General features: G+C 43.7%; 1 protein-coding gene across 4 annotated transcripts in view; it reads left to right on the top strand.

Moving 5' to 3' along the window:
* The first annotated feature begins 1,399 nt into the window (after positions 1-1,399).
* ACVR1C (activin A receptor type 1C) overlaps positions 1,400-21,920 on the top strand; it is a 58,066-nt gene continuing 37,545 nt past the window's right edge. The window contains exons 1-2 of one of the 4 annotated variants that reach the window (XM_081948723.1): positions 1,400-1,626; positions 21,125-21,355. In XM_081948723.1, the coding sequence (XP_081804849.1) occupies positions 1,551-1,626; positions 21,125-21,355 (307 nt within the window). In that variant the 5' untranslated portion in view covers positions 1,400-1,550. Of the gene's footprint in view, positions 1,627-1,764; positions 1,951-2,258; positions 2,278-21,124; positions 21,356-21,920 lie in introns of those variants that run through there. The other 3 variants (XM_081948724.1, XM_081948725.1, XM_081948726.1) reach the window with 3 other exon arrangements.

The following is a 21,920-nucleotide window of genomic DNA, read 5'->3' as shown; positions in this document are numbered from 1 at the left end:
TTCATTCATTCTTTTTCAGCCCAACCCCACCTCACGGGGCCGTTGTTGTAGGGAAAACAGGAGGATGGAGTATTAGGTACATTCGCCACCTTGAATTATTTGTAAAAACTAACGAAGGCAGGATAGAAATAAATAAATAGAATTAGTCCCACTACCTTGGCCACCGCCATGTATACACATAGTCTTCAACTTACAACAGTTCCTTTAGTGACCATTTGAAGTTACGATGACACTGAGAAAAGTGACTTACGACCATTTTTTGCACATAAGACCGTTGCAGCATCCCCAGGGTCAGGTGATCGAAATTCCACTGTTCAGCAACTGACTCACACTTATGACAGTGGCCGTGTTGCAGGGTCATGCGATCCTTCCAACAAGGAAAGTCAGTGGGGGAAGCCAGATTCACTTAACAACTTGTGTTATCGACTGAACAATCATCAGGATTCACTTAAGTAATGCAGCAAGGAAAACCGTCAAATGGGGCAAAACCAGTGGTGGGATTCAGCCAGTTCGCACCACTTCCAAAGAACCGGTTGTTAACTTTCTGAGCCCTTTGGTGAACTGGTTGTTGGAAGAAATGATTAGGGCAGAGAACCAGCTGTTAAATTATTTGAACCCCACCACTGGGCAAAACTCACCTAAAACGCCTCATTGAGCCATGTAAAAGTTGGGCTCTGTTGAAGTAGTAAGCCTACCTGTATATCAGGGGTGAAATTCAGCAGATTCTGACAGGTTCTGGAGAGAACCGGTAGCGGAAATTTTGAGTAGTTCGGAGAACCGGCAAATGCCACCTCTGGCTGGCCCCAGAATGGGGTGGGAATTTTGCAATATCCTTCCCTCAGGAGTGGGAATGGAGATGTTGCAGTATCCTTTCCCTGCCACGCCCACAGAATCGGTAGTTTTAAAAAAATGAATTTCGCCACTGCTGTATATCTTTTATGCTTTTATGTAAAAAAAAAAAAAAAGGAGACTCCAGAACAAGAAGTGCGCACGAGAGAGGCGGGGGAGGGGGCAACCGAGGGGTTGACAGGGCACTGATTTTGGCGCGCTCTTGCCGCCTCGCTTAGAACTACCCGCCAGAAACAGCCCTGCAGCCACCAGCGGCCCCTTTGCTCGCGAAATACAACAACCCACCCTTCGACTCGCTCTTTCCTTCCAGGTGGCTGGAGAGCCGCTTGTGACAAGGCGCGCCGGCTCGAGCTACCTGCAGCGGCGCTTGCCTCCCTCTGCGCCCCGCCTGCCTGCCTGCCTGCTGGCACCGACCCTCCAGGCGTCTTCTTCACCGGGCAAGCCCTCCGCAGGGCAAGGGGGTGTGACCGGGCAAGGCGGAGTCGGGAGGGGGGGGCAGACAAACTCCATGCCCGCCTCTTTCTTCCAGCAGCGCCGAGAGTCGCTGGTGGCAAAGAGCTCGTCGCCCTGCTGGAGGGGAGGGCGTGGGGTGTGGGAGACCAGCCTCCGGGAAGCTCGCCTCTCCGGACGGCCCTGTAAGCCCCACACCCCCCCTCCGGCTCGCTCCTTCCCACCTGCCAGAACTTCTCCCATGTGCCGTCATGAGGCGAGCGCTCCGCTCCGGACTGGGCGCTGCTGCGGCGCTTGTCCTGACAGCCTGCGCCTCTCTCTGCACAGGTAAAAGGGAGCGCCAGGAGCCTGCTTGGGCCGGCGGTGCTTGCTTCCCCCCCAACCCTTCCCCTTGGGTCTTGGGAACGGCGATCGGGGCAGCGGAGTGTTCTCTCGGATTGCAATCGTCTTTTCGGCCCGATTGAAAATTATTTGCTTTCCGTCTCAAAGCCTTACAAAGTTTATCCAAATAGCGTTTTCTGGGTCCACTCGGGCCGGCGGGTTTCCTGAGCTTTTTCAGCCCCGTTTGTGCCCGAGGTAAACAAAACCTCAGCGTGGGTTTAAAACGTGCTTTCCAAGTTCGAGGGACTCCGTTTGCTTATAAATAACCTGGTAAGTTAAGCTTCACGCAATCATGCAGCGATCCCGCTTTGGGACAGTATAAATAACACACACAGAGAAAGAAAGTTAAAGTGCCTCTTTTAAAAAAAAATTGCTGTAGGAGAGAACAGAAGAGCCGCGCTCATTTTAATCCTGGCGAATTTATGATAATATAATCTCAGTTGGACGGTGTGGCTGCGAGGGCAAAGGACAGCTAAACGCCTCCCGTATCTTTAAAGGGCAAGTCCTTCGTTTCAAAACGCGTCTCCCTTGGCAGAAGGGACATTTATTTACCCGATCCAAGTCTCTCTTTTTTTGGCGCTCTGACATGATTTGCAGGTATGTCAAACAATACCCGTATACAGACGCTGCACCTTCTTAGAGATACGGATCATCTGGTTACCTCTCGACTATTCCAGGGTTTAATCTTAAATTGTAAAAAATGCTTACAATATAGGCTACTGGCTTAAATGACAGCTGTGGGTCCTCTTAATTTTATTCCAATTTGGCCAGAGGAGAGAGAATGGGGAGAGGTGTTTTATTGGAAAGGGATTGGGATTTACCAAAAGCCACACATGGAGTGGCACTCCGTAACTCGCTCACCTGTGAGAGCAAACCCAAAATAAATCTCTGGATCTGTTTCTGAGCACAAATATGCAAACTGTAAACCCCCTTTTCATGTTGGGTTATTTAATCCAAGAGTGCAGTCCTAGAATGTCTTCTCAGAAACAAAATGATTTTTGGGAGGACTCTCAAATTGCAGCCAAACTGGGGGAGGGGGGGACTTGTTTCTAATCATTTCAAAATAGACTTGGTTTCAGTTAAATGCCCCTTTCAACTTGACTTTCTGTTCAGTCAGCTATCTCACTAGAATGATTTCATCATTGTATCCATATATTTATTGGGGTCCAGTTTTATTATTGCTTTCAAAATACTTGGGGGGGGGGAGGAATTAAAGCCTAACAAAGTTGAGACATCCATTTCACTGACAAGAAAGTTAGTGCTGCGCAGCAAGTGAGTAGATAATGTAAAAAGGTAGAAGTGTTTCTTTTTGGTTAGGGCTTGATTTCAAACACTTTAGAGATGTATCATACCATTTTTGAGATCACTTGGGGCAGCGGGGTGCTGCATATCTAGCTTCTGAACAAAGAAACACAATGGCATAATTGGTAGTCATTATATGTAAGAAAGCATGCAGTGGGGATGTTGGCAGAAAATGCCTAAAAAAGAAGTTTCTGGGGTTTTTTTTCCAGCTTGGGAAGAAATAGATTTGGAATGGAATGATAAGTAGTATGTGTATTGATGTGGGGACATGGAATGTTGGATGTAATGAAATGACCAGCATTTTGGGGGGCATTTTTTTTAGGATTGGAGGAGATGGTGGTGATTTTGAAACTACGGTTATGCACTTCATAATGTTCTGGGGAAGAATTCTATAGTGTAAAGAGAAGATGCTGGAATAGGTTGAAGTTTGGGGGAGGGGAGGGAAGACTGAGATTATTTGAGTTTGAGACATAATCCCTATGGAAACAATCTGAATCCTTTGGAATACGTGTCAGTAGGAATCCTGCATTGGGATCAGCCAACGCATTCCCCCCAGAAAACGCAAATAAGTCTTTTAAAAGTCTGTGATAGGAAAGGAAAGAGTTAAACTTCTGTTCCTGACAGTTCTAGGTTTGCTCAGGTTGTCCCTTGGCTACTGTTTACTTAACCAAAAAACAGTCCCTAATTGCTTTGCTGCAATTATAATCACATTTGGCCTTTAAGCTATTTTGCCAACCTAAGCAAATCATTTTGGCCCCTGTTTGGCATCTTGTTCCGAGGGCTAACTATGCCCTCATCAAATGTTTTTTTCTTTACAGATAGATAGCAGAAAGATTATTCAGTCCTAATTCATGGAATAAATGTAATCAAGTATTATTTTCAGAAAGTCTGCAAAAAGAATAGGTTGGTTGGTGGATGCATCCGCTTCTTTGTCTAATGTCATGTTCTCCAGTAAGTTTGGGATTATTCTTACCTTTAGTTTTTGTAAGATTTCCTGGTTCTTCTGAACAATTATAAATTCTATAGCTCTAGCCATCAATTTTTAATGAGTTTTTGAATTGGATCAGCCCAGTGTGCATGGTGTATGTACATATATTTAATAATGGTAATAATAACATTATAAATCAAGGCTGCATATTTTATCCAAAATATAATAGTAATTAAAAGCTTATGGCAAGATAACATATATTATGTGCTCGAGGAAATGGGTTCCTATAGTCTATACCAGGGGTGTCAAGCTTGATTTCATTGAGGGACTCATCAGGGTTGTATTTTAACTCGAGGGGTCGGGGTGGGTGTGGCCAGAGTGGGCATAGCCAGTTTGACGTCATGCGTGTCAGAGGCGCCTGTGGTGCCCTGAAGGCTCTGCCAGTGAAAATGGGCTCCCGAGGTCAGTTTTCGGCCCTGACAGCCTCCTGCAGCCCTCTGCAAAACTGCAGAGGGCTGCAGGAGGCTGTTGTGACTGAAAATGGAGCCTGGGAGGGCTGTGCATGGCCTCCTGAGCTCCTTTTTTGCTGGCAGGCACCGAGGACCGGTTCTTCACTGTTTCCGGGGCAGCCCTGCGGCCCAGATCTAAGCACCCCATGGGCCAAATCCGGCCCACGGGCCTTGAGTTTGACACCCCTGGTCTATACAAACGGCAAGGTAAATTTAGTACTGAAATATTTTTTAGGATTGGAGGAGATGGTGAACATCTTTGATCAGATTTTGTTTGAAAGGAGACAAATGACACAGATCAGAGATTTCTTAAATGTTCGGTGTTTTGCACATCCTGAACCCTGATTAACACCATAAGGTTCTGCTTGCAAATTCTTTCAATATATGGGACTATAACCTTTCATAATTCACAGCTTCCATGATTTCAGGTTTTATCATGATAATAAATATGGTATATAACTAATGTTTCTTTAATCAAACTTGTGAATGCATGTCACATACTGTACACAGTGAATGAGTATAAATTCCTGCTAATATTAATGTACACAACATCCACAGTGAGGAATCCGAGATGGACAATTCCTGACTTCTTTGGGAGGAGTATGTTTGCAGATATTTAATTTGATACGTGTTTGGGTGAGGGGTAGAAAGCTCAAAATAGACTGAGGTGTGTAAAGTTGCTGCCCTGGTAGTAAACTATCCTTTGGGGATATTACTTGGTCTCTGTTCTCAATGTTAAGTTTCCAAATTTTTTAAATGACAGTAGTTATATAAAGGCTAGAAAACAAGCTTGCTTCTAAATGCGTATGACTCACAAGTCTATATTCCAGAAATATAAGACCAGGGGTTCAATAATTGGTAATTGGACAGTTCGTCTAAATGTTTGTCTATAGCTATTGTGGAAGATACAATTCACATTTCTCCCATCTTATTTTTGTCAGTATTAATTGTTTTGTAATAGTAACTGTTGCTTATGTTTGGTATAACTTCATTGCTGTTGCTCACAGTTGTTGAGATGCTTTAGTATATTTGGTTAATATATTAAGTATACTGTGAGCAACAGCAATGAAGATATACCAACTACAAGCAACAGTTAATATTAGCAATATGTATGCTATGTACATATACATACACATATACATATTTACTTGAAGCTTTAGTTATTTGGTTATTATAATATATATGTGTGTGTGTATACATACACACAAAAATACACATGAACACACAGAAAGAGAGAGGGAGGGAGGGAGGGGAACTAAGTCAACTAGATTTTATAACAAATAATCTTTCAACTTCTGATACGTTTAATAAATAAATTGCTATATAAAAGTGATGTAATTTATACAAAACATGTATCTGTTTGACTGAATCATGCAGAATACAAATAAGAATTTTAAAAAAAATATCTGGAAATTAACCATGTTTATTACCATGAAGTGTGCATGGTTAGAAATGTCTTTTGTTAATAAAAAGTCAGTTTAAAGGTTAATTAATAGCTGATAAATGTTGGTAATCCAATTTTTAGTATCTTGGTACACAAAAGTATTTCCAGGAACACATCTTTTGGCAATCATCCAAGCATTTACTCTGTAATTTATTCCCTAGAGAATATGTTCTTCAATTTTCCTGCTCTTAGCCATTGCCAAGTCTTGTTGTTATCTTCTTTGCCTGCAAGTGTTTTTTTAATGTACTGTCCCTGTAATACTTGGCCTTGCCATATTTCTTTCATATTCTTTATTTAGTTTTTCTTATAAACCAACTTGGTCTTTTGGGGGTTTCACTAAGCCTTCATGGTATACTACTTCCAGTGCATCCTCTTCATTGTCTTTCAGACATTCTTCCAATGCCCTTTTTTCTATTCAACTGCTTGGTGTACTTGTAACATTTGATTTGATGCTCTCTTATGCTCTTTGGTAATAGTGTCTGTCAACATTGCTGGATGGATGAAGGGCATGATTCCTTGTCACTATTTTTCTTGTCTTCCTATCCAGGTCTTCTGCTTCAGCCTGAGTCCAGTTCACTATTTCAGCTGTGCATCTAATGACTGGAATTGCACAGGTGTTTATTGCCTTGATGGTATTTCCTCCACTGAGTGTTTTGGACTTTAAGATTTCTTCACTCTCTTGATGTATTCACCTATAACCCTTTTCTTCACATCAGTATGCTTGATGTTGCCAGCATGTTGCTCAGGTATTTGCAGTGATTTTCTTCATCCAGATTCTTGATATTATTTCCATAGAGCATGTAGCTTTCACTATTTTTCTCTTGTGTATGGTCAGGGTGGCACTCTGTTGCAATATCTTGGCTATATATATATATGGGCAGTATTGAGCAGTGGTTCCATTGAGCTGGTGTTTTTCCATACAGCTTCAGATTGTCCATGCAATATCTGTCATGGTAGCCTGACAGATATTTTTGATGTTTTGATGTTTGATAGCTATGGCCTGACTTCTTTGGTGTTGATGACAGAGGAATAAATGCAATGAAAAGCAGTAGTGGTGACAGTAAATTTATTTGAATGATTCATCTCTTGATATTAATTTCTCATCATTGACCAGCAACTATGTCTTCTATTGTGCCATTAATCTTTGTACAAAGTTTCTGATTCCTGTTATTTATAAACACTTGATTTTCTAGTCATGTACCAGCAAGTTGAATGCCTTCTTGTAATCAATTCTAGCTATTTCAGGTTGATCTTTTCTCACAATTTTCCAAAATCATGTTGTCAATTAGGAGCTGATCTTTTGTTCTTCTGCTGTTTGGGTGGTTTTCTTTTTATTCAGATGGAGAGAGCATGCTTTCAACTAGATGCTTTTGGATTACATCAGCTACAATGCCAGTTAGCAATTTGAAAGTTGTTGATAAACAGATAATTGACTTGTAATTCCTGGTGTTGCCCCCTTTTTTGGATCTTTCATTATCAGGTAGGTTTTGCCAGATGTCAACCAATCTTCAATTTCACCTCCTTGCAGTATGTTGTGAAATTACTTGACGGCAATTGCTAGACCAGTCAGATGTTTCAACCAAACACCATGAAGTGCATCTACACTTGATACTGACCAATTCTTGATCTTCATTACCCTTTTCTCCACCATTTATAGTTATTTCAAGTACTTACAATTCAGCTTCTTTCCCTCCTCTTCTCTACTTTCTTTATCCAAAGTACATTTGTGTTGTGTTTCTTGGGTTGTGCCAAAGCCGTGCCCAGAATTGTACTGTTTCTTCTTTGTCGGGTACTGACTTATTCATTGCGCTCTCTCTGTTGATGGATTGGTTGAAATATTTCTGATTCAACAGAAATGGAGATTCTATGTGCAGTTTGAGCTTTGTATCTACTGATATTCTGTTATTTGCTGCTTTATTATTTCTAGTTCTTCTTTAATTTTCCTTGTCTCTAGGTAATATTTTGTGATCATATATGCTTTCAACTTCTTGTTCTTCAGCTTCATTTGTTCTAGCTTGTTTGCCTCTGATCTTAGCATGCTGATCTTATTTTCCAACCTGGTCTTCCATTTTGGTAGTGTTTGGCTTTTTTCCTTGTTTGTTGATCAACAAGTTACATCAACAAATTGTGCTGCACATCAGTTGGTTCATTTCTTGCAATGAGCTGGTGCTTACATTTGATATTACAGTACAGTAATCTTTCAAAATTTCTTCCAGCTATTTCTTCAGAATAACCTTCAATTTAGGCAATCTTATTCAGTTGCTTTTGAGCTGTTCCTTATGCCATTCTTTGTTTTGATTCCTCTTGTTTTTTTGTTTTTGGGTTATTGTTGTTGTTTGGTTTGAGAGCTTTATTCTTTCTCAGAAGAAGGCAGAGGAGAGGATGCCTGGTTTAGGAATGAAAACAATGCAACAGCTTATGCTGGCTTCCTCTACTGCTGCCTCCCCTTGGTTTTGCCCCTAAAGTCTGAGCTATTTCTGTTAAGCCTTTAATTTCTTTTCCCTAGTTTCAATTAGGTTCTATAATAAAGATGGACACTTTTGGTGATTTATCCTAACATTGAATTCAGTTGTTAATCTGGGTTTTATGTTGATTTTTTGTAGCATGATAGGAATATGGGATGGTAGAAATACTCTGCTGGGTGAAACTACAGGCGATTTTGTTCCTCTTCCATTTTGTGACCAGAGGTGAATGGGGAAACTCCCAAGTAGGTCATGAGGAACATGGCAATCTCTTTGCCACACTGCTGCATAATCAGCCAACTAGCAATTCATATTCTCAAGCTCTCATATCGCATATGCAAAACGTTAACTAAATAGAGTAGGAACGTACTGAACTTTTCCATCACTGTCATATAAACTTGTCATATGGCAAAATTGCTCTTTTAATTGCTAAAAGGAAAACACATTTCTAGGGCAAAAGAGCAAACTCATCTTTAGATACTACCATATGCTAAAATAAATATCGGTTAGTGACACAGTTAGTTTCAGGGAGAATGAAAGTCTGTGATTTAAAAAAATCCACCAAGGGGATGGGCGTTATTAAATGTGGTTGTGCTAAATATTTTATATATGTTTCAAATCAGAACTTTTGTCTGTGGTTCTGTAACAATTTGTTTCTTTTCTGATAAATATTACTAAGCATTTAATAAAAAGGAGGAAGATTCAGGTTCTTAGCCTGTATGAAATTGGAACAGAAGTGGGTTGTTGCCAGTTCAGCCCCGTTCGTGGTAGTGGAATACAGGCCTGGGTCACAGAACCAGCAGCAACCCAGGCCGGCCACGCCCCTGAAACCGGTTCCCTCTCTGCTGCTTGGCTGCCGCCATTTTGGATTTCAGTGACTGTAACAGTCACTGAAACACATGTGCACAGAACAATTTACATTGAAGAGTGCATGCACGCACAGCACATGTCTGTCATATATGCACATTTCACACGGGTTAAGAACTGGCAATAATGCCAGCAGCAACCCACCCCTGACTTGGAAGCTGTTGGCTGGATGACTTTTGGCCAGTCCTTTGCTTTTAGCGCCAGAGTGATAATTGGAAAAATACTTTCTAGTAACCCACACTAAACTAGTGTAGTAGATTATAGTCTTAAATTAAGAAAACTTCATCCTTCAGTGGATTGATTCAGGTTGAGATAGATAGACAAACAGATAAATAGATTGATGAAAGAAGTACAGTAGAATAATTTGAAGGCTCCCTTGGCCTCACTGATAAATTTCTATGCAAAGCATATTTTTTGTAAAGTCCAGCCGGGAAAGAAAATAGAAGAAAAGAGATGCAGAAAAAGACAGACAAAATGGTAGTCCTACCCGCTTTCCTCATTGCTCAAACAGACCACCTGTGAGAAATATAGGCTTTAAAAGTAAACAAAGCTTAATCATCATTCATCCATTTTTAATCATCGCTAGAAAAGCTCAATGGAGTTGAATTGATTCCTGCATGAATATGCCATGCAATTGTCAATCAACATTACCTTAGTCTTCTTTTGAGATTTTTTTTTCAACCAGTCTACAATCTTGGGATTTCTTAGTCATATCCCAAGCAAATACCAACCAACAATGACTATTCTTAGCTTTTCGAGATCAGCTAAAGTTGGCTAGGTGCCACTACTTTGGGATTACTCTAATACAAAAAAAAGGAAAATAAGGAAGTAATTTTAACAGTAAGTTGTAGGATTTGTCGAGCTTCACAACCTAGCAAAGTGTCACACTACTTGCAAACCAATTGTAGAAACGATATAAATTTGTAACTAGGAGTACACAGTGTTCCATTCAATTTATGATAAAGAGCATCACAGTATTTTCAAGGAATGTAGAATTTGAAGTAATTTGTGGAATCATGTTTTTGTAATTCAATTGACCTTTTAGGCATAGGATAGAAATTATGCTGAAGGGCTATTGAATGGCAAATAATATGAGTGTATGAGTCACTTCTTCATGGAAAAAGTTAAGTGACTATAAATGTTTTCCAAGCAGTAAAATATACTATAGAAATATTCAGTAAACAAGTACGTGCTCATAGTTGAGTTATGTTGAAATGTTGTTTCAAAGTCCATTAAGCTTATCAGCAAGTTTTCTGGGCAAAAACAAAGATTTTTTTTTTAATTAAGATCACTTTTTAGCTTAAGAATTGCTACAATTCTGTCTCTTATGATGCATCTATATTATGTTATTTTTGGAGTGGAACATAGCTCTGCTCATCTGTAAATGCTAGCACAAATTTCATTGCTGGACTGTGGCTTGTTTCAAGAAGCAAAAAATCTTTTAGCAAGACATGCTAAAACACATTTGGGAATATTTTCTCATTAGCATGTGGTCAAACCAAGCCCCTACTTCTTAGTTTAATATTAAACACAAAACAGGTAACTTTGCCTTCATGTCAACCAGGGCACCAATTCAGTTTTGCAAATGAGAAAGATCCTTGAGGTGACCAATTGTTGGCTTGCTTTCCCTCTTAGCTGCTCCTGCATTCCAGTTATGTGACCTGGTCAAAGGCAGGGTCATAGTTTGCGTATCACATTAAACCTATTGGCAGAAGTGATTTCATATAATGCTTTACTATCCCAAACATATAATGGATAACTCATATTCTTTACACCATGTGGCTTAGCACAGTTGGTAAGTCTAGTTTTTTTTTCCAGTGCAAAGTACACAACTATTTCAATATTCTCTAGTCCTACTAAAGTCTTGTGATTTTATTTATATGAGGTAGGCAGGGTGACCAAACTGTAGCTTGAGGATCACCAGTCAGTGGCTCTTAGACAATTCATGCACAATTTCTGAGCTACGAAGCACCCACACTGTTTTGCAGTCCTCTCATTCCTGAAAGATGCTAACAGATTACAACCTCAGTGGACAATGGGGAAGTGTGTAACTGGCAGGAGAGAAAAGCAGAAGTTGCTTTGTAGCTGTAATCTACTTGAGAAGGAGATAGGAAATGGCTACTCCTTAAATGACATTGACTAGAGAGAGAAACAACATAGCTCCAAAGGAGTAATCACAAGACAGTGGAAGAAGACAAAAAATAAGTTAACAATGCCTGGAAAAGAGCAATAGTCATTTAATGCTGCATTTTTCAGGGAATCATTGTTTTCTCAGGCTACCAAGAATTAGGCATATTGAGGAGGAGGAGCTCTGGGCTACAAAACAAAAAGAGTTCAAACATTTGCATCAAATAACATTGCACTAAGGTATTGAATTAGATATTTACATCAAGTTTGTTGCTTTCTACTACAACCGGAATGAAGATAATTACGAAATTTATTCTTTTGAAAAACATGAACACTTTTAAGTCAGATAGACCTTGGGTTTGTGGTAAAACAAATAACGTGCAGGATCTGAATTATGCCCCAAGCTTCTTCCTCATTAATGCTTGGAACAAAATTATGACTTCCATGACTACAATCCAAAGATTTTACAGGCGAAAAAGTTCAATTAAGATGTCTATGAAAGTTATCTCCCAACACATTTTTAAAGTATCAGCAAAGGACATGATACTGGCAGGAATTCTGGAAAGAATCACTTGGGCCTTGGTACAATTTGTAGTCAATCCTATTTATGATAAATGCAATGTCTTCTTGTTCTAAAGCTTTCTCTTGCTGTTTACAAGACTATAAGTAATTTTATTTATTAATCATGACTAACCGAGAAAAAATATCTCTGTAGCACCGCATAAGTAATAGTTCAGAGAGCTTTTGACACAAGAAATACTTAAACTTCGTGGTACTAAATAACTGCAATAAATTATATGCTTTTAGGAAAATAGGTCTGTACATTAAAAATGGTTTTTAAATGTAAACAGCACCTACAGCAATAGGCAATATATTGAAAATGACTGAGCTTGAAATAGTCCAATTAAAAAAGACAGATCAAATAATTTTGTTCTTTTTCCCAAAGCACTTTTGAATCTGTTTGCTGACAAAAATAAATTACACATTTTCAGCAGGTAGAAGTAGTATCTTCAGATGTGCATATGCAGGTATGATTGTTTTGGTAAAATTTAAGACATGTATCCTGTATTTTAATACAACTACTACATAATGCAAAATGTAATGCTGGCAATATAGCATTTGGCAGAAATACAGAGAAATGTTCACACATAACTTCTGCTTCTTTCCTCTTTTTCTTTCTTGTGCTTTTTTCTTCCTTTTCTTTTTTCTATTTTTCTTTCCATATTTGTAAAAAAAATCTGAATAATAGTCCAGTGCAAATATTAGGAAGTCTCTCAACATATATCATTCAGCAATGGAGTTTTTATAAGCTGGTTAACCAGCCACAAATATGGAATTAGCTAGTGTATAAATCTTCAATGAACAAATAGATAAAACAAGTTGGGTGAGTTATTTCTAAGGCTTCAATTCAGTGATGTGCAGTCAGGGGAGGCAGGGGAGGCGGAGCCTCACCACTCTCGTCATGAAAATAAAAAAGAATTACTCCAGGAAGCCGTGAAAGTGGCTGGGAGAGGCGCGCGGCTTGGTTTAGCCTCCCTGGACATCTCAGCAGCAGCCCCAAGTGTGCCGATCTCGCCATTTTTTACATCGGGCGAGCCCAGGATCCTTGCAAGGGGAATGGGACCACGTGTGCAGGAGGCTCCTCAGCTCCAGCCTCAATCAGCGCAGCCGCGGTCCCCTTCATCTTGCCTCAGGAAGGAGGGGAATGGGACCACGTGTGCAGGGGAAGGGGATCGCGGCTCTGCTAATCTGAGGCTGTGTGCTGAGGAGCCTCCTGCACACGTGGTCCCATTTCCCTTGCAAGGATCACAGGCTCGCCCAATGCAAAAAATGCCTAGGTACCATGTTTCCCCGAAAATACAACCTGTCCTGCGCTCACTGACCTAGCGTTATCCCGAAAGCACCAAGTTACAGGAGCCGGGGGTGGGGGGAGCGCTCACGTTGCTTGCCGCCTTCAATATACCGCTAGGTTGGGGAGTGGCGTTCTGTCCGGCCAGAGGGGAGAGTTGCCGGGCGGCTGCTCTCTTGTGAACTGGCTCCCGAAGAGCCGGGCACAGCCTCAGGGGCGAAGTAGCCATGAGGTAACTATGCTCACGAGCAGCCGCCCGGAAAATCCCCTCTCTAGCCGGGAAAAGCGCCATTCACTGACCTGAGCAGCCGCCCGGCAAATCCCCTCTCCAGCCGGGAAAAGCGCCATTCACCAAGCCCTTGCGCAGCTCTCCCAGGCGACCGCCCCTGGCTGCTGCTGCCCGCCGCCGCCCGCTGCCCCGCCGCTCCGCTCCGTGCATAACTTCCAAACTCCAAAACTTCCAGCATCGCCCGCTCTAGGAGTGCTCTCTATGGTGGGCCGGCTGCTGGAAGACTGTCCGGAAAACTCTCTGTCCAGCAGCCAGCCCACCATAGAGAGCACTCCTAGAGCGGCCGATGCTGGAAGTTTTGGAGTTTGGAAGTTATGCACGGAGCGGAGCGGGGCGGCGGCGGGCAGCAGCAGCCAGCAGCGGTCGCCTGGGACAGCTGCGCAAGGGCTTGGTGAATGGCGCTTTTCCCGGCTGGAGAGGGGATTTGCGGGGCGGCTGCTGAGGTCAGTGAATGGCGCTTTTCCCGGCTGGAGAGGGGATTTGCGGGGCGGCTGCTGAGGTCAGTGAATGGCGCTTTTCCCGGCTGGAGAGGGGATTTGCGGGGCGGCTGCTGAGGTCAGTGAATGGCGCTTTTCCCGGCTGGAGAGGGGATTTGCGGGGCGGCTGCTGAGATCAGTGAATGGCGCTTTTCCCGGCTGGAGAGTTTCCCGGCAACTCTCCCCTCTGGCCGGACAGAACGCCACTCCCCAACCTAGCGGTATACCGAAGGCGGCAAGCAACGTGAGCGCTCCCCCCACCCCCGGCTCCTGTAACTTGGCGCTTTCGGGATAACGCTAGGTCAGTGAGCGCAGGACAGGTTGTATTTTCGGGGAAACACGGTACCCAGGCATTTTTTGCATTGGGCGAGCCCGGGATCCTTGCAAGGGGAATGGGACCACGTGTGCAGGCGGCTCCTCAGCGCACAGCCTCAGATTAGCAGAGCCGCAATCCCCTTCCCCTGCACACGTGGTCCCATTCCCCTCCTTCCTGAGGCAAGATGAAGGGGACCGCGGCTGCGCTGATTGAGGCTGGAGCTGAAGAAATTTCTCCGTTTGGGCTGCGCCCCTGCGATCGGAGCAACCACGTGGTTTGATGATGTCACCAGCCTCACCAGTCATAAACGTCACCGCACGTCACTGCTTCAATTTAAGATGACTGTAGTTCAGTGATGCTTGAATTTTACTGCAGTACTTTTAATTGTATTTCACATAAGTATACTACTGGTGTGCTATATTTTGTTAAAGGGAAATCCTCAAAAATATTTCAAAAATGTATGTACCCATGGGCAGGCTGAATGCTACTTTAGCACACCAGACTGATCTTTCTGCAATTTATAGACATACTGTAGATCATTTTCTCAACAATGATTGTTGAGATCAAGATTGGGAAATTGCAGCAGGTAGGTTAAATGTCTAGGGAGATTCTCAATCATCCAGATCATAGTTATCCCAAAGATGCTTTTCAAAGACAACTGGACTTTCTTGCCCCCCCCCCAAATGTTTTGCTTCGTTTTTGCTTTCCTCCCTTTTCCCATGTTAAGACTATGGATAGGATCTTCAGTGCTGATTGGAAAATGTTATGGAGGCTTATTGCCATAATTGCCTGCTAAATTTTTATAATAATATATAGTTTGGCTTCCATCAGCTCTCTAAAGTCCTTTGCATAAGAACAAACCTGCATTGGGAGCAGATCCGATGCAAATGGAGCTTTCAAACTCTTTGAGAGAGTTTGCTTAATTGTATATTGTTAGATCTGGGCAACGAGAGAACAGACTGCGGACACTAAGTGACTTAACAGCTCTTTATTTGTAGAAGAAGTGATCCAGCTTGCTCTGTGGCCGGAGGGTTCCCCTTTTATAGGACTCGGGTACGCCTCTCGACCAATCAGAGCGATACCTGTTTCCCGCTGTAGCAGCGGACCAGAGAGGAGACTTCCTACGATATATGCTAATATCTAACACCCCTCCCCTCTTAGACGGAACATTGCGGTTGGTTATGTAGTCCTTAAGGTATGTTGGAGTTTGCCTTACTCGAGTGGAGCGTCGCAGTTCGGGTTGGTCAGGAGTGGTTGCAGGGTCGGCTGCTTTCTCAGTTTCAAGTGCGGGGGTTTGCATGCTTTCGTTGCTCGGGTGTTCGGGGGTCTGCTTGCTCATGTTGCTTGGGGGTTGTTCCGTTTCGTGCTCGGCCTCTTGTTCTGACCTGGGCTCGCAGGTGTCGTAGTTCTCTGTGTTGGGGCTCTCGAGTGGCTGACTTTGCGTTGGTAGGTAGCTTTCGTCCTCGGTTCATAGGTCTGAGTGTGCCAGGCGACCCCGAAGTTGATCGATGTGCCTTTTCCAGTTCCGCCCATCTTCCAGTTCTAACAGATACGATCGTGGACCAGTGATGCCAATGACCCTTGCCGGTATCCACAATGTTCCCCCTGCATAGTTGTGGGCGTATACTGAATCCCCTATGCTAAAGCTCCGAATTTTGCTTGTGGAGTCTGGGGGTGTTGTGGCAGAGTAATTTGGGTGGAGACGGTCCAGGTGAGACCGTAGACGGCGGCCCATGAGTAGCTCAGCGGGGCTCCTACCCGTCGTTGCGCTGGGGGTAATGTGTTGGATTAATAGGTAATGGTCAATGCGTGTTTGCCAATCACCTGGACCCATCCTAGCGAGGGCCTCTTTTGCGGATCGCACCATTCTCTCCGCCTGTCCGTTTGATGCCGGATGGAATGGCGCGACGAGGGCATGCCGGATTCCCTGACCTGCTAAGTTTGTTTCGAATTGCATGGCCGTGAACTGGGGCCCGTTATCGGAGACCAGGAGGTCGGGCAGGCCATGAGTGGCGAAAAGTCGCCGTAGAACCCTAATGACTGCCTCTGCCGTGGTTGAAGTCATTAGGACTACTTCTAGCCATTTGGAGTATGCATCCACAACTATAAGGAACGTCTGACCTTGAACTGGCCCTGCGAAGTCGATGTGTATTCTCGACCAGGGTGCTTTAGGCTTTTCCCATTCTGTGGCGGGCGCTTCCGGGGGTGCTGGTCTCGATTCTTGGCATGGATCGCAAGTGGCCACCCACTCCTCTATCTCTTTATCCATGTTTGGCCACCAAACGTAACTTCTCGCTAACGCCTTCATCCTAACGATCCCCGGGTGCCCAACATGTAATGCATCTAACACATTTCTACGTAACGCATAAGGAATAACAACTCGATCCCCCCACAATAAACAACCTTGTAACACTGAGAGTTCGTCCCGTTTCGACCAAAACACTTTGAATTCCGGGCCCACGTTTCCCTTCGGCCACCCCCTCCAAACCCAAGTTTGAACTTGCTTTATTAAACTGTCTTTAGAGGAGAACCTTGCAACGTCGCAGGAAGAAACCGGTCCAGAGTCCAAACAGTCAATGAGCAACACCGGTACTTCAGGAGTGGGGTCTGGCAAAAGGTCCGGTAGTGGGCAACGGCTGAGTGCGTCCGCGTGTCCTAGAGTGGAGCCCGGTCGATGAATTAACTTGTAGGAGTACGCAGCCAGGAAAACAGTCCACCTGGTCATGCGTGGAGAAAGGGAGACCGGAGCGGGGCAGTTTCCCCCCAAAAGTCCCAACAGCGGTTTGTGATCTGTAATTAGTTCAAAATAGCGGCCGTAGAGGTATTCATGGAAACGTTTTACTCCAGCTACAGCAGCTAACGCTTCCCTGTCCATCTGGCTGTAGTTCCTCTCGGCCGATGAAAGAGTTCTAGAGTAGAAGGCGATGGGTGCTTCTTTTCCGTCTGGCATCCTGTGGCTAAGGACTGCGCCAACTCCAAAGGGTGATGCGTCACAGGTCAATACCAGCGGTAGTGTCTGGCTGTATTGGACTAACAGTGAGTCAGTGGTGAGCAGGCGCTTTACCCCAGCAAAAGCTGCTGCTTCAGATCGTCCCCATCTCCATGGTGCGTTCCTCTGGAGTAGTCGATGTAGCGGCTCAGCAACAGTCGCCTTCTGTCTCAGAAAAACGCTGTAGAAGTTAAGTAGTCCGAGGAAGGCCTGCAACTCGGTCTGATTTCGTGGTGTGGGGGCGTCCTGGATCGCCTTAATTTTCTTTGAAGTGGGGTGTATTCCCTGACCATCGATTCTATAACCCAGGAATTCTACGCTAGGCACATTTTTCTTTTTTAAGGCGGAGACCCTTCTCTCTGATTCTGGCCAAAACAGTTCTGACTCTTTTATTTAATTGCTCCTCGTTTGCAGCGGACACTAAGATGTCGTCGAAATAGGGGACGACTCCCGGTATCCCTTGCAAAAGTCGTTCCATGACGCTCTGGAACAAACCTGGAGCAATGCTCACACCGAATTGTAGCCGGTTGCATTTGAATGCTCCTCTATGCGTCACTATGGTTTGGGCCTCCGCTGTGGCGCTATCTACGGGCAACTGCTGGTAAGCTTGTGCCATGTCTAATTTAGCAAATATCTTTCCTGGCCCCAACGAGTGCAATAAGTGCTGTACTACTGGCACAGGATATGCGCTTTGTTGTAGTGCGACATTAATTGTGCATTTATAGTCCGCGCAGATGCGGACTGACCCGTCTGACTTAACGGGGGTCACAATGGGAGTTTCCCAACGCGCGTGATCCACCAGCTCAAGGATTCCTTGCTCCACTAACTTATCTATCTCCTTATCTATTTTGGGGCGGAGTGCAAAGGGCACTCGTCTCGGCTTAAGTCGGATTGGCGCCACTTTGGGGTCTAAATTAAATGAGATTGGTTTACCCACATACTTACCAAGACCGGGGCTGAACACATCCTCGAACTCCTTAAATATCTGCTCAGCGCTGCTGTTTTCCACGGCGTTGATTCCGGTGACTTCTAACCCCAATGCTTCAAACCAATCTAGTCCAAGAAGGTTCTGTAATGGTGCGCTGGCGACGGTCACGGGCAGCTGGGCTACGATGTCCTTGAAACGGATCTGGAATGTGCCTTGGCCCACGATGGGGACTTGGTTCCCCTGGTAGTCTCGAAGCAGGATGTCTGGAACACGTAGTTGGCTCTTTTTGAGGCTAGGGATAGCCTGTTTCATGGATGCCCATGAAATGATCATCAGGGACGATCCTGTGTCAACTTCTAGCTCGCAAGGTGAGTCCTCCAAGAGAACTGTGACTTTCAGCTTTTTAGGCCGCTTGGTGCGGACCTGACTTATTGTGGTGAGATACGTTCGCAATTCCTCTCTCTGGGTCAACTCTATCTCAGCATCTGTATCCTGAAGATACTCTCGTTGAGCGTCTTGATAGAACGCTCTCTCAGCTCTTTGCGAGTAATCTCTCTGGGAATACGCTCGCTCAGCTCTTTGGGAATTTTCTCTCTGGGTAAACACTTGTGGATTTCTCTCTGGGCGCCCTTTTTGATTTCGCCAAGCCCCTGGGTTGGGCTTCTGTTGGCGGTACATGGGTGGCTGCCGTGAGGCAGGGACTTCGCTCCGGCACACTCGTGCGATGTGCCCAAGTTTGTTGCAGTGCGAACAAACAACGTTCCTGAACCTACAGGTAGACCGGGGGTGATTCCCTCCGCAGCTTGCGCAGGGCGGCAAACGGAATCCGGGTCTCCCCCCAGGTCTCACGTGACTGCTCCGCATCAGGTGACTTTCCTCGAGCTCGGGATCTTCGAAGTCTGGAATTGTGTCCTCGTAGTGGACTCTGGTGTGTCTTGGCGCTGGCTGGCTTGTGTTGAACCCGCGTTGAATTGTTTCCGCTGATCTTTCTGCTGATTCTGAAGCTCTTGCCTCGTCGAGTGCAATCTGCAGGCTTAAATTGGTTTTGGCCAACAGCCGTTTTTGTAGGGAAATGTCTCTCAGCCCGCATATGAGTCGATCCAGAATTTGCTCGTCCAGGTCTCTGAATCCACAATGTGTGGCTGCTTTTCGTAGAGCTGCAACGTACTGGTTGATAGATTCTCCCGCCTTCTGGTTCCTCGTGTTGAATGCTTGGCGACAAACGTGGCGGGAAGGTTTTGGCGCGTAATGGGTTTGCAGCGTTTGTTGCAGCGCCGTCCATGATACCGCCTGAATGGGGGTTGGTTCAGAGAGGTCCCTGGCCGTCTCGAAAACTTCTCGGCCGCAGTAGCTCAGGAATATATTTTTCTTTCGAGAGTCCGGTATTCCTGTGTATTCGTTTGCTTCGAGAAAACACTCGAACCTGAGCATGTGTGATTCCCAATGATCAGCGATTGGGTCGAAAGGAGCTGGAGGAGTGTGCATCGCCATTTTCCCTCGTTTGAAATTGCCGCGCTGCGGTGTCCTGAGATGGCTGCCGGTATTTCTGCCGAATTCCTGGCTGGATCGAATCCGGGGATTCTAAGGTAGCGTTCTTCGTCCTATCTGTCTCTCGATCCCACCTTCGTCGCCAATGTTAGATCTGGGCAACGAGAGAACAGACTGCGGACACTAAGTGACTTAACAGCTCTTTATTTGTAGAAGAAGTGATCCAGCTTGCTCTGTGGCCGGAGGGTTCCCCTTTTATAGGACTCGGGTACGCCTCTCGACCAATCAGAGCGATACCTGTTTCCCGCTGTAGCAGCGGACCAGAGAGGAGACTTCCTACGATATATGCTAATATCTAACATATATTGTCTCTTAAAATCAATGTGGCTTTCATCATCATCTCCATCTTTTGGTTTAAATCAGGCATGTCTGGCCCACGGGCCGCATGTGTCTTTGGACAGCTAGTACTATAATGAGGCCCCCAAGATTGTAAACTTTTAACATTATTGTGTGATTTATATATGTTAACTATACTACATATTTTATGTGAGGCCCAAGACAATTCCCCTTTCGCTCAATGTGGCCCAGGCAAGTCAAAAGTTTGGATACCCATGGCCTAGATGAAATCTTGCTTTGGATTCATGGCAGGGGTGAAATTCAGCAGGTTCTGACCAGTTCTGGTCAGAAATTTTGAGAGAGAATTTTGGGAGAACCGGCAAATGCTACCTCTGGCTGGCCCCAGAATGGGGTGGGAATGAAGATTTTGCAATATCCTTCCCCCAGAAGTGGGGAGGGAATGGGGATTTTGCAGTATCCTTCCCCTGCCACGCCCACCAAGCCACGCCCACAGAACCAGTAGTAAAAGAAATTGATCCATGGCTTTAATTTAGGATTTTTGATGGTAGGGTAAATTATGTCTCCCTCAAAGGCACTGTATAAAAACATGTTATTTAAAATATAGGTAGTCCTTGACTTATGACTACAATTTCTGTTGTTAAGTGAGACATTTGTTAAGTGAGTTTTGCCCCATTTTCCAGCCTTTGTTGCCTTGGATGTTAAGTGAATTGGCTTCCCCATTGACTCTGGTTGTCAGAAGGTTACAAAAGGTGATCATGTAACCTTGGGACACAGCAACAATCATAAATAGGAACCAGTTGCCAAGCATCTGAATTTTGATCAAATGATCATAGGGATGCTGCAATGCAAAGGTCATAAAATGGTGTGAAAAATGATTATGTCAGTTTTTTCAGTGCCATTATAACTTTGAATGATTACTAAATGAACTGTCGTAAGTCGAGGACTACCTGTATATTAGATCTGTTTAAAAATCTAAACAATTTCACCCTGATCTTCCTTTTTCAGACAAATCTCTCCAAGTGCCATGTAGCCTAAAGTAATATGGTCTAGGTTGGGATTATTCTGTGCATTGTTTGGCATTGTTGTCTACCAAAGACTTAATTATCATTTCAGGCTTAACATGTGTGTGCCAATTGTGTGAAAAAACAAACTTCACTTGTGAAACGGAGGGAGCATGTTGGACTTCTGTCATGCTAACGAATGGCCGGCAAGAAGTAATAAAGGCATGTGTTTCCCTACCGCAGCTGAAGGCACAGATCTTCTGCCATGGTTCTAAGAATGTAACCAGGAGAGAATGCTGCTTCACAGATTTCTGCAACAATGTCACCATTTACCTGCCCACAGGTAAGTCCTTCTTGTTGGTACAAGAAAATCTACAGTGAAGACAGTCTGAATAAAGAGTTGGGTTGCATGTTAAAGCTAAAACAAGTTTTTGTTTTTGTTTATTAATGAAATGATAATATCATTTCATTAAAATTATATATATATATATATATATATATATATATATATATATATATATATATATATATATATATATATATATATATATATATATATATATATTAATGCTATACTTTTACTACAGATATTTCTTAAAAATATTTGAAACAAGATTCTGATTTTTTGTTCACTCTTGTATAGACATAGCTGGCTTGAGTTTTGAATTGAGATGGAGCACATATAGTGATGATAAATCAATCAATCAATGTTCATAAGTTACACAGATGTAGTATTTTATACCCCACTTGTCAAGATAAATCTTATAAATCAGTCTTACAATATGAACATCATACCATTACCATTCCCCATGTTTGATATAAAGGTGTATTATTATACAGGTGTAATAATAAACTTACAACCTTGACTTATAACCATTTGTTTAATGACTGTTTAAAATTGCAACAAC

This window comes from Natrix helvetica (genome assembly GCF_964273705.1).
Source record: "Natrix helvetica genome assembly, chromosome: 1".
Lineage (NCBI taxonomy): Eukaryota > Metazoa > Chordata > Lepidosauria > Squamata > Natricidae > Natrix > Natrix helvetica.
The sequence above is the reverse complement of the archived record's forward strand: the minus strand, read 5'-3'. Positions and strand labels throughout refer to the sequence as shown.